General features: G+C 43.3%; 1 protein-coding gene across 1 annotated transcript in view; it reads right to left on the reverse strand.

The window, feature by feature from the left end:
* Nucleotides 1-3,754: 3,754 nt before the first annotated feature.
* Nucleotides 3,755-19,528, reverse strand: part of LOC123514605 (N-alpha-acetyltransferase 15, NatA auxiliary subunit-like) — a 68,039-nt gene continuing 52,265 nt past the window's right edge. The window contains exons 13-17 of the mRNA XM_045272572.1: nucleotides 11,983-12,125; nucleotides 10,225-10,410; nucleotides 9,440-9,662; nucleotides 8,585-8,682; nucleotides 3,755-7,242 (exon numbers count right to left, since the gene is read on the reverse strand). Of these exons, the coding sequence (XP_045128507.1) occupies nucleotides 6,949-7,242; nucleotides 8,585-8,682; nucleotides 9,440-9,662; nucleotides 10,225-10,410; nucleotides 11,983-12,125 (944 nt within the window). The 3' untranslated portion in view covers nucleotides 3,755-6,948. The remainder of the gene's footprint in view (nucleotides 7,243-8,584; nucleotides 8,683-9,439; nucleotides 9,663-10,224; nucleotides 10,411-11,982; nucleotides 12,126-19,528) is intronic.

The following is a 19,528-nucleotide window of genomic DNA, read 5'->3' on the forward strand; positions in this document are numbered from 1 at the left end:
CATCTTATTCTTGGCCAAGTTACGACATAAAAACATTACTGGATTTAGGAGGATTAATAACAATGAAAGCCCTAATCAAATATTTCTTACTGCCGCCATTACCACTGCTACTGCCAACACAACACTGCTAACACTACTGCCATTAAGACTGCTACCACCACCACTACCACCATTACTACCACTACTGCCATTATTAGCAACACTGTCACTACTGCTATTAACACCACTACTCTTAACTACTATCACAAACATTACCACTATTACCACTACCACCATCATTACTGCTATCAAAACCACCACCACCACAACTGTCATCAACCACCATTACTATCACAATAATTGCCATCACCACCATTGTTACCACCACCACCATCACAATTATTACCAGCCATCACCACCACCATCATCACAACTATTACCACCATCATCACCACCACCATCACCACTCATCAACCACCATCACCATTGTTACCATCACTATCACAATTAATAAAAACCATCACCTACTACCACCATCACCACTCATCAACCACCATCACCATTCACCACTGTTACCACCACAACTATCACTCAACCACCACTACCACTATCACAATCATTACCAACCATCACCACCACCACCACCACCACCACCACCTTAGCAGACTGTATCCATCCATTAATTAATTACATCTGCGACCCAACAGCCTCATCCAATAAAGGCTTAGTGTTGTTTCTTCACGCCGTAGCCAGCCAGCCAACCCCTCCACCCACCCACTCACGCCTCGCTTCCTCCCTGCCTAGTCCCGCCCCACCCACGCCCGCCCCTCACGCCACTCTCCATTACACCAACTTAACTCTCACTTATCCGGATTGCAGGCCCGTGCAGTCCCTTCCCCCAGCCCCCAGGACCCCTCACCAAGCCCCCTCACGCATGCCACACGCTGGGTCAAGGCGGGCCAAGGCTGTGTTAAGGCTCTGCTAAGTACAGTTGGAGCTAATTCACCTCGCAGCCTCGATAATGTGAGAGTATGTTGCCGGGCTGTGATTTCACGGTGTGTTTCCACTAGATTGGTCTTTCCATCTGCCCTAAAGCTTTTCATTCAGCTTGTATGGCCAGGCAGTTCTCCTTAATTGCTTGTTGACTCTCTCTCTCTCTCTCTCTCTCTCTCTCTCTCTCTCTCTGATGTGCTGCAGGATAATCACCTCACAACATATTCTTCCCCCTCTTCAGGTTTCTTAGAGGCATTCAGGCTTAATTAATACAAGTCATCGAGCCTAACTGGCCTGGTCATTAAGGGCGAGGCGAGGGCCGCCCGCCCGCCCAAACAGCCTCTTAATTTTGTTTATGCGACGAGAAGTGTTCCCGAGACTCCATCACGATATTACGACGGGGATGTGAGGGGATGATACCACTCCTACACCCCTTACACCTCCCCCCTCCCTCCCTATGTAGAGCGTCCGAGACCCACCCCCATGATATGTGTGGTACCGTGACCTTGTTCCTTCTGTGTAGGACGTGTGTGTGTGTGTGTGTGTGGACAGTTGTTATTCGCTCCCCTCCCCACCACTGCTATCTTCTTAATGATAAGGATATGAAAGCTACACACACACACACACACACACACACACACACACACACAGAAAGAGAGAGAGGGGGGGAGAATTGTTTGATGGTGAGCTGGCATCTGAAACTTCCTCGATCAATTTTCTACAAAGTTTGCTAAGTAAGAATAGCTTCCCATCCATGACGGGTGTGGTGTGCAGCAGAGGGCGGCAATCTAAAGCTCAAGCAGAACTCTTTTTGAAGCTTAAGGGAGTGTCATCTTGTAGGAACTGGCATCGTTGGGGACTTCCTTGTATGCTTTTTCAGCCTTTAACATTAACCAGTGTCCCTCTTGTAAACTGATACAATAAAAGTATTGAATTTTAATCGAAAAGAATGAAGTGTTGAAGTAAAACAAAACACTAACAAACGCGAGAATAATTAGGGACAAAATCTTGCAACAACAGAAACATTGTAGACACATACTTGCAGTTCCTCTTTATACTGCCGTTGCTGCTGCTACCGCTGCTGTTTTTGCTGTTGCTTCATTATGGAGACATATTGCCTTGTTTTGCTCCACACGACACACTACAGCTTGTCAATTATCGACTCATTATTCAGTTCGTTCTTCTATTGTACAATAGATTGTGTGACTGTTTTGTTCCTTCCAACACGAATGTCATTTATTAAGCGTAAAACACACGTTGGTGGCGGCACTGATTCGCTTCCTGCCACTGCTTCAACCCTGCCTCGGTGTTGTTCGGGAGACAGTGAACCTTGACTCACACTGGCTGTTCTGTGGAGCACTTCTGCTAGCCTTCCTAACGCATCACTCGCGGCGAAGGGTTATGTATTCCACATCCCATGCTCGTGACACATGGCGTTTAGATAACAGGAGTAATGTGAAGTAACAATCTGTTGTATTTAGTATATATGGTTAAGCTGTTCATGCTATTGCCGCTTTCTTTTCAATGAGCTAACAAATTATCAAATACCTGAAAAGTTACGTAATATAGTTTACGTATTGAATTCCTTCATGGTGAAGTCTGAATAAATCTGATGACAACTTATACTGGTTTATTTTCATTAGACTTACCACTTTGAGTTGCTTGGCCTGAGAAAGGTGTGGGATGGTTTGCTTTAACATTTTATACTTAAATTTGGTGCAAGGGTTTAATGATAGCTTGTATTGATAAGACAAACTAGTTAGCTTGTATTTCTAGCGGGGGATCAGATTTGGAGAGCTGCGTGAAGACTCGGTTGTTCAGCACTGCCTGACTTGTATGAATCCTCTTCGTCTCACCTTCATTGATTTCCTCCACATGACCATCATCTCAGCATCTTGTACTTCACCACTTCTGCACGACCTGTTCCTTCTTATCTAACTTACTTCACCGTGTTTGTATTTCTATTTACATCTTCACAACTCTCATTCATCTACTCGTTCCAGCAACTCTTCAACTATTCATTTCCACTGCTTGGTTTCCAGACACTATATCGTTACAGCCAAACCTCACTTGTTACTCAGTGTTGAAACGTTCAGCTACATAGAGAAACCATTTACCTTCCTTCACTGCCCGTCTCTCACAAATCATTCAACGCTGTAATTTGTTGTGCATCCAGCCAGACCTCACTTGCTTCTCAGTGGTGAAACGTTCAGCTACATAGAAGAACCATTTACCATCCTTCACTGCCCCTGTCTCTAACAAATCATTCAACCACCCTGTGTAGTAACTCTTATGTCTGTTCCCCATGCCTCTCCAGCTGAAGGGGACGGATATATTCATTCACCTTTCTTCCATCATGCACATTCCTCAATACCATCCGCGGCTTCAGGCACTTACTGTTTCGGTGAAGGTGTGTGTATTATCAGGTAGAAGCTATGCTGATATTTAAGCTTCAATATGGTGTTACAAGAGAGAGAGAGAGAGAGAGAGAGAGAGAGAGAGAGAGAGAGAGAGAGAGAGAGAGAGAGAGTGTGTGTGTGTGTGTGTGTGTGTGTGTGTGTGTGTGTGTGTGTGTGTGTGTGTGTGTGTGTGTGTGTGTGTGTGTGTGTGTGTGTGTGTGTGTGTGTGTGTGTGTGTCTGTCTGTCTGTCTGTGTGTGTGTGTGTGTGTGTGTGTGTGTGTCACCAGAACAAACCCAGGTGTCCCATACTGTAGGCAACCTTCCATTCACATCAGACAGTTGTAAGTAATGTGGACAAACATGAGGAAGCAGACAGCACACAATACATATTTGGATTTATTTTTCAAGTCCCCATTCTGAGGGTTCTCTGCCTATGTATAATGACACTGAAAAATGTATCAAAATAGGGTGGTACCCAGGCAGGCCATGCACACTCAACAATCCATGTACATACAGTGCCCTTGACTCATAATATATCACCTGAGGCTCATAGTATATTAGTTATATAATATACATCTTAATTGGTATGAATTAGTGAACAACCTATTTGACAAATTAACACCATAAAATTAAAACAAAAACAATGGCAAGGAACACATACACTGTAAGGTATAGCTTGTTTAAATTACTTCATTTGCTTTGCTTCTGTACAAACAATTTGGAATAATGACTGTTGTTTATGTTTGTTTGGTTGGTTGGAGAGAGTGGAGCCACCAGCCTCTCCTGCACCAACCTGAGGACCCCACTTGTCCAGTGCTGCCCTGTGGCCATACACATACAGTAGGAGAGGAACAGACTGGACAAAACTGTTCTCAGTAAGGTATATACAAATACCCTGGAACAATGGAACACAACCCTCTCCCGGAGTGACTAGCAAGTCATAATTAAGTATGCAATAACGGGCCAGTACAAACAACTAAGACCTGGCCGATACACACGAGTAATGCAGACTTGTGACCAGTCTGTTTAGCTTCATGGCTTTGTAGCAACTGGCAGCAACCTTCACAAAACAAGTGATTAATGTGATCCTTCTATGTTGCTGCTTCATTCATCATTTTACTCCAAATAATCCTATGCATATACAGCGATAATCCTTGATTAAAACTAGTAAAGTCCTTTCTCCTTCCATGATGAGCTCAGTTTCTCATTAATCAGTATTTTTCTGTACAATAAAATGCACTTTGGCATCAGCTTTGTGACATCACTACCTTTACTGAAAGACCACATTCCTATGTCAGGGATATGAAGGCCCAGTTTAAGATGTGTGAGTGTCTGTGTGTGTGTGTATCAATAAATGACATGTTAAAAATTAATGCCCATCAGGTCTGGTTTCCCACACACTACTGACTCAGTATCCCTGACTCTGACCATGTAATTTTGCCATCCAGGAACACAAAAGTTCTAGTAAAGCTGTAACTGCATGACATTCTCTCCTGCTGGTTAGCCAATGATTTCTTAACATTTTTATGTCCTTATCAGGATTTACATTTCTAGTAAAATCTTTACTTTTTGTAAGAATGGAATTATTTAGATACAAGCAATACTGTATCTTCAAAACAAATACTTTCTGCCACAAGTTCTTGAAGACAGGAGCACACAGGGTAATCAGCAGGCAAGGGCCTCACCTCAGCAGTGAGTGTTGCCATGTTCATGCCTTTGCTGGTGGCAGAATTAGTGGTACAAAGCCACTGACACAGAGTAGTATGGTTGCTTTGCTTCCTCGGCATTGCTTCATGTCCTGGTCTTTGCTTGGCAGCAACCTTGCATGAAGTCTGCTTGTCACATAGTAATTCCTCAGTTTTAGATTCAAAATAATCATAAAGAAAAAATATCCATAAAACAGAAATCAGATGACACACAGGGAAAAGTGTTGACTGGCCATGTTGATGCACTGATGCGGTAGAACCCTCATCATGAGATGGCTTATGACTCCAGTCACCAAGGGGTCATAGTCCACCTTGGTTTTTGTGATGCTAAGCACCACTATCTACATATTGAAACTCTAAAGCATTTTCACAGCTTGTTGACATTTCTTAGTATTTACAAAATGAAAGCATCATTACCCGGTTAATATCAACAGACAGAGCAAGTGAGCAAGACAGGTTATGATGTGTCTGTCTCTCAGACATTAAGCAGAATAAGCAATGCAGCCGTGTGCCCAGTGCTCAGGCCCCCGGGTACCTCGCACCACTCGCCAGGCTGGTCATTGACCCACGTTTCATCAAGCCTTTGCCATTTGTCCCTCTCAGTTAGCTTTTATCTTTTAAGAAAGCATCAAGACCAAACATAACGTCATGCAAGTGAAGAAACAAGCCAAACAGCCGCTGCTATAACAAGAGGAAGCTAAAAGGTAGAGTTACAGGACTTGTTTAATATACTGTACTGATGATATAGTGATGTATAATAGCCTTCAAATGGCAAAAAAAAAAACTAAGTGAAATGTAGGAGAAACTATTAATAGCAGGGCACTTTGAAGGTACTAACATAATTACAAATGTACAAAGGCACGTAACAGTTATTCCACAAAACTGAGTCTTGGCAATTAACTACGCGAGTGGAATGTGGCTGAGTATAAACTGCCAAAACAAATTTCCATACAGTGCATCATCATCATCATCATCATCAAAGTTTCTCACCATTAAGGGTCACTCCTACAAGTCTCTAAAAGAATAAATTTCTCTTTAAAATGCATTTAAAAGTTTTGGTGCATCACACATGACCGGGGAGGATTTTGGATGAATTTACTACACAGCCTGGACAAGAATATTTTTTTATTAATAAAATCTCAAGGCAGAGTGACCAACTGCCTGAGTTGAAACAGCTCCACAACAAAATGCTTCAACATGTGTGACTCCATAGCTGTGTTGACACTGACTCTGCTGAGTGGTGGGCAGCTGTGGTGATGCTGAGGGAGTGTTGGGGCTGGAGTTTGGATGTATTGCCTGCCATGGCGCAGGGGAAGGCCTTTACGATGATATAAAACACTCAGGTAAGGAAATAAACTTAAGCACTTTTAACAGGAACTCTGTAGGATGAGAATATGATAGAGGTAGAGAGTGAGAGAGAGAGAGAGAGAGAGAGGGGGGGAGAGGAGAGGGAATTAAACTAAAGATCCATCAGGTGTGTGTAAAAAGAACATTGGCATTTCATACTTGTTTACTGACACAGCAAATTCAACGCTTAACAAAAACTTTGTAAGAATAATTCCAACAACAGGGATCAGTCAGTCATCTGAACGGCAGGAAAAAATGTGTACAGAGAGGAAACACTTCAGTGTCTGACAGCACTCACCAATGCATGAGTGTACAATGCCAGGATCGTTTCTATTCAATTCCCATATGTACATGCATTTCCTCTATTGATTATAACTTTTAAGTTATTGAGCCTTAAAAAGCATATGAAACTTTTCCTGTCCTTATTGATGCACACAGCAGCAATATCACTGGATCCTGGTGAGTGTTATTTGTAACAACCCTGCACTCGCTGAACTCTGGCGTTACAGACCATTAGTGAATCTCAGCTGCTGGGAGCGTCCACGTGGTTGTGATTGGCGGTTGCAGTGGCGGCGGTGGTGGTGGTGGTGACGGTGGTGACGGTAAGGTTGGTGGTTGAGATGGAGTCTGCTGCAGTGGTGGTGGTGGTGGTGGTGGTAGTGGTGGAGGAGGAGGATGATGAGGAAGAAGACTCAGGTGGCATGAAAGCTCTGGCACGTGGGAACAGCGCATGACTCTGGGCCTTGTAGCGACTGAGTTGTTCGGGTGTCCCTGCAACCTCTCTGGACTCCAGCCACTCTAGCACCTTATGCAGATTCTGTTGAGCAAAAAACTGTTATTCACAAGTAAACACCCATTAAAATTATGGTCAATATTCCCATAAAATGTTGACCTTCATTCACTAGAAGGCTGGACAGACACAAGGATGTAAAAGTTGTAATGGTTGAGGCTGGAGACTTAACCCCTTCAATACGGTGACGCCTATGTAGGCGTCATGAAGCCCAGTAGCATATACGGTGACGCCTACGTAGGCGTCATATTTCTTTTCTGAGCTTTCTTCAATTCAGTTGTCTCATACAATGTGTTGGATACCAACTACACACACCGTATGCTGTCCTTAAAATCCTAGGGCTCCTCCCACCATCCTTGTCTCCACCAATCACTAAAGATAAGCTACATGCGTCCCACCTTGTGTCTAAAATTACCCAATGGCATAGACTCTCTCTCTCTCTCTCTCTCTCTTTTTCTCCAAAGAGAGAAGAGTCCACTTTCCTCTTGGAAGGCGATATAGTAACTAAAAATAGCAGCATAATACACAAAGGCGACAAGTATGACAAGCTTGCACGAGTTTCCAGCTCGGGCATAGCACTACCACCCGTATATCATACAGGCGGGCTTTTTTAACATCCGGCGCGAAGGGGTTAAAGAAGCAACATGATGCTGCAAAAAAGCAGTTTTCATCCTTTTGCTCAATAAAACATCCAGACTTCCTTAGTGGCCATTCCATGATGCTGCACCACTGTCATCTCCCCCATGAGTCATGTAATACAGTACCACTCCACACACACACACACACACACACACACACACACACACACACACACACACCCAGTAGCTCAGTGGTTAGAGCACTGGCTTCACAAGCCGGAGGACTGGGGTTCGATTTCCCGGCCGGGTGGATATATTTGGGTGTGTCTCCTTTCACATGTAGCCCCTGTTCACCTAGCAGTGAGTAGGTACGGGATGTAAATCGAGGAGTTGTGACCTTGTTGTCCCGGTGTGTGGTGTGTGCCTGGTCTCAGGCCTATCTGAGGATCAGAAATAATGAGCTCTGAGCTCATTCCTTAGGGTCTGGCTGTCTCACCAGAGACTGCAGCAGATCAAACAGTGAAACACACACACACACACACACACACACACACACACACACACACACACACACACACACACACACACACACACACACACTCAAATATTTATCATACTTTCTTTTGAAAAACAACTATAGAAACACTAACAATCTACACAACAATGATACCTCAGAAAGAAAATTCAAAGGATAATAATCCTAAATATAAATGTCATGTAAAAACAAACAAAAACAAAATTCAATTCCAGACAAGAGGTAACTGACAGCAACAAAGGCAATGGATACACACCTGGTGGGTCTGCTCAGTGAGGTGAGGTTCGAGAGCGGTGGCGATGGAGAGAGCTCTGTCCCTCTGTACTGAATCCAGCAGCTTCATGGCTCTGGCCGCTGAGGAATACAATGCACATTAACCTCAGCAAATATATCTGTATACAATACCAATATCCCCACAAAGGGTTTACTGAGATAACCTGTCCATACACACACACACACACACACACACACACACACACACACACACACACACACACACACACACACACACACACACACTCTCTCTCTCTCTCTCTCTCTAAAGATTAAACAAAAATTCATCTTTGTCCCTAAACCTCTGAAAATAACACATCCTCACTGACAACGCTGCAAGAAGACTAGTTATTCAATCTCTTTCTCTAACTCCAACTGAAAAAGTTTCAGCATTTTGAGTATTTTGGCTATAAAGTAGACTCTAATTCCCTTAACCTCCCATACATATTTGCACAAAGATATTCAAAGCACTTCAAAACCACTTCTCTACAAAATCATCAGAGTTAAATATTCTCACTAGAAAATACACATAATTCCCACATAATCTGCCAGTTACATTACCTAAACACTACTTAACCCATTCAATACTGGGACACATTTTAATTATGACATCTGAGTACAATTAAACCATTTCATTGACATTATGAAGGCTCTATGGAGGTCAGAAGATTAATGGCCACAGTCATCACTATTTCAATTCCCCACATGAGTTTGTTTCTGAAGCTGTGTAAAATCACCAGACAGCAAAATGAATATAGAAACACATCATGGTACTGAAGGGGTTAAAAACATCAAAACAACATGGCCAGTACAACAAACAACACAGTGAGCCATCCACCTTGTAGCCTGTGGGGAACTGAGTCCTGGTTGTTATTGAGGAAGTCTTCATTCAGCTGCGTGGGGTCAGTGGTGGGCAGCAACCGGTTCACCTCCCTGTTGATCACATCCACCACGACGCTATGGTGCCCTTGTAACTTTTCTTGTCTGTACTGCAGGAACCTGATGAGACACGTGTGAAGCTCCGGGTTGTTAGGCTCCAGGTCAAGAGCTCTTTTCAGTGCCTGGAACACACACAACAAGGTTACACTGCCAGCTCTCAACAAGGTTCCCAAGCCAACATTCCCAACACAACAAGGTTACACTGCCACTTCAACTGTGTAAGACTCAGGAATAGCACACTGTTTCCCTTCTTTCATTCCTTATCTTCTTAGTTTTAGATACCTGTTTTTTAATACACAGTTTACAACTCTGTACACAGCCTATCCTACGACCAACCCAGCTGTCTATATTACAGATTTGTAGTAACCTGAATAATTCCCTCATATTACACTGTGCACACTTTTTTAGTATCACCGTCACTTACAAGGCGAAACACCCACTATGTACTACCAAAGTGTCACTGTTACTCTGTCATACATTGGGAAGGTGTTATGGGGATTGAAGTTTAAGAATCCTTCGTCCTATAATCTCACATTAACAAAGAAAATAGGTGCTTTTTTTATCTTGATTAGTTGTGTTTTTCTTTCCTCTTTTTTTTTTTTTTCAAGCTACAATCAAATCCATAGTTTGCCTGACACACACACACACACACACACACACACAGACAATTGTATGTAACATTACCTGCAACATGAGGAGAGGTTTGCCTTTCCGTATATAAATTTCAAAGGCCATAAGGTGAGTCTGGATTCTTTGTGGAGCAAGGGACTGGAGGGGCTTCAGGAAGTGGATGGCCTCAGCGAGAGGTTCCTCTGTCCTTTCTAGCTTGCTGGGGTCTAGGTCTTCTGTCGGGTGGTTGTCCACGTCATCCTGGGGAGAGATGGATTCACTGATCATTTCATCAAAACAATAACCGGTGAGGGCAGAAAACGAAAAAGGATGTTGCATTTCTTTACCGAGTTCTGTGATGAGCAAAGTCTATCCTGACATGAACACTTGATATTCAAGCTTCAGTCATTGAGAAGTGTTGTTCCACCTCAAGCTATAATGAAAGAGTTCCTGTTAAGTATCCTTTACTTACTAATCATTCACTATCTTCATTACAAATACAATGATAAATACATAATGTGGAAAATCCCAATACAATATGATTCGTTTCCACACTTAATATGCAAACAGCATTGTCCTGCCTCTAGTCAAACAGCGGCACAATGTCAAGTTCCGTAAGGCTGAGATGGAAACTCACATGGTGTCAAACAAACCCAGTAATATTGCATTTGTTAATGACCTCACACATGACAGGAATCAACACAACAAATTAATAACTCACTAATGAACCCAGCACAATACAAGCCAACCAAACCACCACCACCCAGCAACACTTCCAAGCCAGTATCCAAGCCAGCATACACAGCAACACTTCCAAGCCAGCACACAGCAACACTTCCAAACCAGCATCCAAGCCATCACACAACTCTCAAGCCACCATCCAAGCCAGCACACAGCGCACAGCAGCACCCTCAAGCCAGTACACAGCAGCATTCCCAACACAGCACACAGCAACACTCTCAAGCCAGAATACAACAGCACTCCTAAGCCAGCACACAGCAGGACTCCCAACACAGCACACAGCAGCACTCCTAAGCCAGTACACAGCAACACTCCCAAGCCAGAACACACAGCAGCACTCCCAACACAGCACATAGCAACACTCCTAAGCCAGCACACAGCAGCACTCCCAACACAGCACACAGCAGCACTCCCAAGCCAGAACACAGCAGCCCTCCCAACACAGCACACAGTAGCACTCCAAAACCAGCATCCAAGCCACCAGGTAACACTCTCAAGCCATCCACCCAAGCCAGCACACAGCACACAGCAGCACTCCCAAGCCAGCATCCAAGCCAGTGGACAACACACTCAAACCAGCACACAACACACTCAAACCAGCATCCAAGCCACCATGTAACACTGAGATCTCAAGCCACCACCCAAGCCAGCACACAATACTTAGCAGCACTCCTAAGCCAGCATCCAAGCCAGTGGACAACAAAACACTCAAACCAGCACACAACATGCCCAAACCAACATCCAAGCCACCACACAACACTCCCAAGCCACCACCCAAGCCAGCACACAGCACCACTCCCAAGCCAGCATCTAAACCAGCACACAACACACTCAAACCAACATCCAAGCCACCACCCAAGCCAGCACACAGCACCACTCCCAAGCCAGTGCACAACACACTTAAACCAGCACACAACACACCCAAACCAACATCCAAGCCACCATGCAACACTCCCAAGCCACCACCCAAGCCAACACACAGCTCTCTCAAGCCAGTATACAACACTCAAACCAGCACACTACACTTCTAAACCAGCATCCAAGCCACTAGGCAACACTTTCAAGCCAGCATTTAAGCCAGCGTTACCTTACCGTGTTGCCGCCAGATTTGGATTTTTGGTGTTCAGCCTTCTTCTCTTCCTTCTTCTTTTCCTCGGCCTTGTTCTGTTCTGCTTTCTTGGCCGCCTTGCGCTGCTTGGATCTAAGTTTCTTCAGCTCAGCCGGGTCCAGATTTGCTGCAAGAAAGGAAGGTACAATGTTAGACTTGAAAACAGACACTAAAAACACATAAAACAGTCATAGAAGATCAGTATACGTGTGAAAATTTGGCTCACTACATGGACTAGTTGCATGTCACTCGATGGCAAAGTTTAAATCGTGGTTTCTAGTTCCTTAGAGTTTTTTTTAAATTAAAGGAACCATAGCGTATTTAACCTCTTCAGTATCGTGACGCGTTTCCATATTCATTCTGCTTACTATTTGGTGATTTTATACAGCTTCAGAAATTTATGTGGTGATTATAATAGTGAAGACTGGCTATTAATCTTCTGATCTCCATAGACCATCCCTAATGTCAATAAATTTGCCTAATCATGCCCAAAACTTATGGTAAAAATGCGTCTCATTACTGAAATGTATGTATATAGGAACTAGTAGTAGTAGTAGTAGTAGTAGTAGTAGTAGTAGTAGTAGTAGTAGTAGTAGTAGTAGTAGTAGTAGTAATTGTTGTTGTTGTTGTTGTTGTTACGAAAAGCGAGTAAGAATTAATAAGCTGCATTTACTTTCACTGTCCTTTATTTTCCCCCCATCCATCTCATGTCCGGTCCTCTGATGTGGTAAGAATCCTTCGACACTCGAGTTTTGTAAGAGGGAAGCAAATCAGGACTATATATGGAGAGGAAACACTAAACTAAACTCAGTCAAAGTGAGTGAGATTATCAAAGTCATGCCGAGTTAATTTCCAGTATCCCTTAACTCTTTCAGTACTGGGACGCATTTTTACTACGAGTTTTGTGTATGATTAGACGATTTTGTACACATTAACAAAGGGTCTATGGAGGTCAGAAGATGAATGGCCAGTCTTCACCATTTCAATCCCCACATAAGTTTCTGAAGCTGTATGAAATCACTATATAACAACCAAAATGAATATGAAAACGCGTCATGGTACTGAAGGGGTTAAAAAGTCATGTCGAGTTTAATACCAGAATCCCTTAACCCTTTCAGTACTGGGACGCATTCTTACTAAGAGTTTTGAATTAGACGATTTTGTACACATTAACAAAGGGTCTATGGAAGTCAGAAGATTAATGGCTAGAGTCTTCACCATTATAATACACACATGATTTTCTTACTGTATAAAATCACTAAATAGAAACAAGAATGAATATGAAAAAGCGTCATCGTACTGAAGGGGTTAAGCATTTCCTCCATTTCAAGTGCTTTGATGTAATAATTCTTCAAGGTACGTTTTTTTTTTTTTTTTTTTTTTTGAGGAAAACAAATCATGACTGAATATGGAGAGAAAACATGAAACGCAACGAAAACGAGAAAAAAAAATCAATATAATATGCATTTACAACCACTGCACTTCATACTTTACCTCAATGCTAACTAATAAAAATCTCTCAGGAATCAGGTTTTGTAAGACGTCACTAAATCAGAACTAAATATGGAGAGAGAGAGAGAGAGAGAGAGAGAGAGAGAGAGAGAGAGAGAGAGAGAGAGAGAGAGAGAGAGAGAGAGAGAGAGAGAGAGAGAGAGAGAGAGAGAGAGAGAGAGAGAGAGAGAGAAACACAAAATAAACCATAAACCAACTCCATAACTCTACCAGTCCCACAAAAACCCACGTAAACCAACCACAAGAAATCCACGAGTCTTCCAGCGAGAGAAGGAATTATTGGGGCATTCAAAACGTCTTAAGAGAGAGAGAGAGAGAGAGAGAGTTGCCACGCCCTTACAATGAGAGGTATGCCAGGTCAGTCACCAAGGCGGCTGTTGTTGTTCTTGTTAGTGGTGGTGGTGGTGGACTTTAAGAGGGAGGGAGTGAAGAAGTGAGGGAGGTGATAGTGTTCGGTGATGCACTGTGACAGGGCAGCGAATCTCCTCCCTCTGCTCTATATTCAGCGCGCCAAGAAGACCCACGACACTGATAACCAAGACGAGAGAGAGAGGGAGGGAGGGAGGGAGGGAGGGAGATAGAAAAAGAAAGATAGGGAGGGAGGGAGGGAGAGTAGGAGATAGAAAAAGAAAGGTAGGGAGGGGGGGAGGAAGGGATAAAGGGATAGAGAAAGAGATGGAGAAAGAAAGATAGGTAGATAGATAGATACATACAAGACAGACAGACAAAGAAAATTATTACAATGAGAACGACAACGACGATGACGGAGAAGAAGAAGAAGAAGAAGAAGAAGAAGAAGAAGAAGAAGAAGAAGAAGAAGAAGAAGAAGAAGAAGAAGAAGAAGAAGAAGAAGAAGAAGAAGAAGAAGAAGAAGAAGAAGAAGAAGAAGAAGAAGAAGAAGAAGAAGAAGAAGAAGAAGAAGAAGAAGAAGAAGAAGAAGAAGAAGAAGAAGAAGAAGAAGAAGAAGAAGAAGAAGAAGAAGAAGAAGAAGAAGAAGAAGAAGAAGAAGAAGAAGAAGAAGAAGAAGAAGAAGAAGAAGAAGAAGAAGAAGAAGAAGAAGAAAGAAGAAGAAGAAGAAAGAAGAAGAAGAAGAAGAAGAAGAAGAAGAAGAAGAAGAAGAAGAAGAAGAAGAAGAAGAAGAAGAAGAAGAACAAGAACAAGAAGAAGAAGAACTGATGAAAACAAAAAACAGTAAAAACGATGACGAGGGCAAAAGAGAAAATAGAAAAAAAAAAAAAAAAAAATCTTCCCACCAAGCAATCTCTCATGAAACACCACCACCACCACCAACTATACACCGAAAGAAAAACACGACAAACTTTCCTTATAACACACACACACACACACACACACACACACACACACACTGATTAATTTCCCTTTTTTCATCCTGCCTCGCTCCGCCCCGCCCAACCTAGCCCAGCCCAGTCCAGGCCAGTCCAGCCCAGCACAGCACAACGCAGCATAGGAGGCCACTAGGAGCACGATAGACTCACCACTTCCAAGCGACCACTTTCTCTAAAGGTTACACCACCAAGCACAGGCAGGCAGGCAGGCAGGCAGCAAGTAAAGGCAACACAAGAACATAAGAACATAGGAAACATGACGTAACACCCTCGATCTACTGTAAAGGGAAGGAAAAACACACGCTTATTGTATCTCATTTGTCGAGAAAAGCGTTATTTCCACACATTTCGGGGTCAGATCTGTATTAATCATTTCCCGAGAGAGTGAGAGGGTTGGCTGAAAGATTAGTATTATCAGGCCAGACGGGAAAGTGTTTCAGTGGTTTCGACACGTGTTTCCCCCCTTGGCGAGGCATCCAGGGCGGGAATGTAAGCAGCGGCAGCAGAGGAGGGGCCTTGAGAGGGCGACGCGGCCAGAAACACGCTGGTCACGAGGAGCAGCGAACGGTGAGGGTCAGCGGAGGTCACCAGGCTTTTTTGGGTTGTGTTCGTTAAGCTCACGATCACAAAAGGATAAAAAAAACGGTTTCATCTTATTTTTTTTTCTTCTTTTTAGTGGGTGGAGTTGAGACCAAAAATTAATGTGGTCTCTCTCTCTCTCTCTCTCTCTCTCTCTCTCTCTCTCTCTCTCTCTCTCTCTCTCTCTCTCTCTCTCTCCGTCTTTCAGCCATCTACTTTCATCGATAATCATCTTCCTCTTCCTCCTATTTTCATCAGTTCCCCTCCTCCTCATCTTCTATCCCTATCAACCCTTCTCTTCCTCCTCTATTCCATCGTTCTCCTATCTTTCTCCGTCAACCTTCCCTTCATCCTTCTGTCTACTTTCACGTCCCTTATCTTCTTCTATCCACACCGACCATTTTCTTCCTATTCCTTTTTTTAACCCATCGTTGTCCCATCTTCCTCTTCTGTCTATCTCCGTCAATCTTTCCTTCACCCTTCTTCTGTCTACTTTCGCGTCCCTTATCTTCTATCTATCGCCATCGACCATTTTCTTCCTCTTTCTATGGGATTAACTTTACTAATCCGAACCATTTTTATTTCTTTGACAGCTGGTTTATCCACTTTACTCATATTGATTTTCTTATATTCTATTCATAATCGTCTTAGGAGGTATACTAGTCTTATTCATTTATGTTACACGTTTAGCATCTAACGAGTCATTCTTTTTCTTATGATCGGTCTCAACTTTTCTATTTCAACTTTCTCCCAGTTTTCTCTTCCATTTATCTCCGTCAATCTTTCCTTTATCCTTCTCCTGTCCACCTCCACGTCCCATAACCCTTCAACACACATAGTTCCTCTTCACTTCGTTTCACTAAGCCAGATTGCTTCTTTTTGTGACTCGTCTCGCTTTGTATCGCTTCTTAGGTCGTCCACTCCTTCGTTTATATTTCCAGTGGTTCTTTTCTATCACTATTTCACTGGTGTATAGACGTTACTTGGCTTCATCTGGGGAAAATACAGGATACAGTACTGATATCACACTGACAGACTCAAAATTTTAAGATATATTTCCCTCAGCAAAACTCTTAGACAAATATTTCCCTCAGCAAAACTCTTAGACAAATATTTCCTTCAGCAAAACCCTAAGATACACATTTTCCTCAGCAAAACTCTAAGACTCACGTTTTCCTCAGCAAAACTCTACGACACATATTTCCCTCAACATAGACAAGTGGATCCCGGCAAGGAGTCAGCACTGAGCAACGGCCAGGTTGTCAGCACATCGCAGCCGCCTCCCAGTCCCCATGTCCTTGTCTCTTGGCAGCAGCATACCATTAGCTCAAGCCATGGGGATGTACTCTGCCCGTAAACATTCCGAGTAAGGAGAGCGGGGCGTCGCGGCGAGGGGCGGGCAAAGCAAGGCGAGGCAAGGCAGGGCAAGGCAAGGCAAGGCAAGGCAAGGCAAGGCAAGATAATTACAGGTAAGGTAAGGTAGTGCAATGCAAGGATGGGTAAAGAAAGGAAAGGAAAGGAAAGGAAAGGAAAGGAAAGGAAAGGAAAGGTAAAGCACAGCAAGGCAAGGCAAGGCAATTTAAAGTTAGGTAAGGTAAGGTAAAACAAGGCAAGAGCAGGTACGGCAAGGTAAGGCAAGGCAAGGCAAGACAAGACAAGACAAGACAAGACAAGACAAGACAAGAAAAGACAAGGCGAGGCAAGGCGAGGCAAGGTAAGGTAAGGTGAAGTGAGGCAAGGCAAGGCAAGGCAAGGCAAGGCAAGGCAAGGCAAGGCAAGGCAAGGCAAGGCAGGCAAGGCAAGGCAAGGCAGGGGCAGGTAAGGACAGGTAAGGAGGACCACTGGCAAGGGTACAATTGGGAAAACTAATCTGGTATGAACTCGAATGATGAAATACAAAACAATGCGACCGTTTCCTTTTCTTATAACTGAAGATTAACACTTCTCTGTCAGAATGGTTCACTAGTTTCTCATTCACTTCGTGCATTTTTCACACCAGGTTAGTGTTTTCCCAGTAGTCGACAAACGGGAGGATTCTCAGCATGATTCACATCCTTATCCGTCGTTAATAACCCTTTCTAATATGCAGGAGGGGGAGGTGCAGACAAACAGGTAAAGGATACAAGGATGGAGGGACTTTAACCATGATTCACATCCCAATCCGGAACGCCCACCCCGCGGCAAGCATCCTTTCTATGTAAGGAGAGTGAGAAGTAGAAATGTTAGGGAGGAAATTACGTTAACCCCTTCAATGCTGACACATTTTTACCTTGAGATTTGTGTACCATTAGACAATTTTATTGACATTAGGAAAAGTCTATGGAGGTCAAAAGATTAATGGCCAGAGTCTTCACTATTTCAATCCCTACATGAGTTTCTGAAGGTGTATAAAATCACCAAACAGTAACCAGAATGAATAGAGAAACACGTTATGGTACTCGTACTGAAGAAGTTAAGGGTACAGCAATGGAGGAAATTTAACACCTTCAATACCAAGACACATTTTTAAGTTGAATTTGGTTTACGATTAGACCATCTTATTGACATTAGGAAGGGTCTATGGAGGTCAAAAGATTAATGGCCACAGTCTTCACTATTTTAATCCCTACATGAGTTTCTGAAGCTGCATAAAATCACCAAATAGTCACCAGAATGAATATGAAAACGTGTCATGGTACAGAAATGGTTAAGAATATACAGGAATGGAGGAAATGTCAACATGATTCACACAGTTCGTAACAGCAAGGGCAGGTGAGAAGAGTCCAGTTAGGATACAGGAATGTGAGAATTTCAAACATGATTCCTTCTCCCAATTCACAACATTCCCCCACCAATTAACGACCTTCTCCAACATGCACGAGGAATCCCCACCGCTGTTTAGAGAGGCTCGTATTCTCAAACACTTCTGTCCTTCACCTCCACGATTTCAAAAGGCTTAACCTCTTCAGTACCATGACGTGTTTCCATATTCATTCTGTTTACTATTTGGTGATTGTATTCAGCTTCAGAAACTTATGTGGGGGATTAAAATAGCGAAGACTGTGGCCACTAATCTTTTGACCTCCATAGACCCTTCCTAATGTAAATAAAATCACTGAATAGTACCCAAAAGTCATGGTAAAAATGCGTCTTAGTACTGAAGAGGTTAATCTAAGTTTACACGGTTTTTTTTTTTTTTAGGTGTTTTTATGGTTCTAGAGGCAGAACGACAAGATTTCTACACTGTTAACAGGATAAACACTCTTGAAAAGCCGCTAATCATCTCTGCGGCCGTGGAAAATAGTCATGGTGAGAGAGCAAAGCGTTTCTGAATATGGGCCAGAGTGAGAGAAGAGATAAAAAAAAAAAAAAAAAAAGAGCGAGAGAACTGAGTGAGTAAAATTTTTCAGAATATGGGCCAAAGTGAGAGAAAAGAGAAAAAAGGAGAGCATTTTTTAATACAGGCCAGAGTGAGAGAAAAGAGAAAAAGAGAAAAAGGGTGAGAGAGCATAGAGAGAAAAGAGTAAGAAAAAGAGTGAGAGAAAAGGGTGAGAGAATAGAATGAGAGAAGATTGAGAGAAAAGTGAGAGAAAAAAAAGAGAGAAAAGAGTGAGAGAACAGATTGAGAGCAGAGCGTTTTGAATAGAGGCCAGAGTGAGGGCGGCAGAGGGACAAAGAAGGAAGGGTCAGTGCACGGGGAAGACCAGCTCTGGCTTTCCTCAAAGGACATATAACAGAACACCAATTATAAGGCATTTCCTCGGCCGCGTCCTTCATCATCCTTGGTGTGTTGCCCGAGGAATGAGGGAAGGGGCGGAACGGAGCTGTGCCGGGCTGTCCCAAGCGGGGGAAGACAAGGAAACACCAAGAGATTAGAACTCCATGGAGGGACTTACACCATCAGGATACGGAGGCTGACTGACTTAATGGTAACACCCGAGGCGCTCCAGCCAACACCAAGGGAGTAAGAGTAAGGACAAAGGAGAGCGAGGCGTACATACCACCACCACCACCACCCACCACTACTACTACTACTACTACTACTACTACTACTACTACTACTACTACTACTCTACTACCACCACCACCATCACCTACTTCTGCTACAAGGACC

Source organism: Portunus trituberculatus, chromosome 38, assembly GCF_017591435.1.
Source record: "Portunus trituberculatus isolate SZX2019 chromosome 38, ASM1759143v1, whole genome shotgun sequence".
Taxonomy (NCBI): domain Eukaryota; kingdom Metazoa; phylum Arthropoda; class Malacostraca; order Decapoda; family Portunidae; genus Portunus; species Portunus trituberculatus.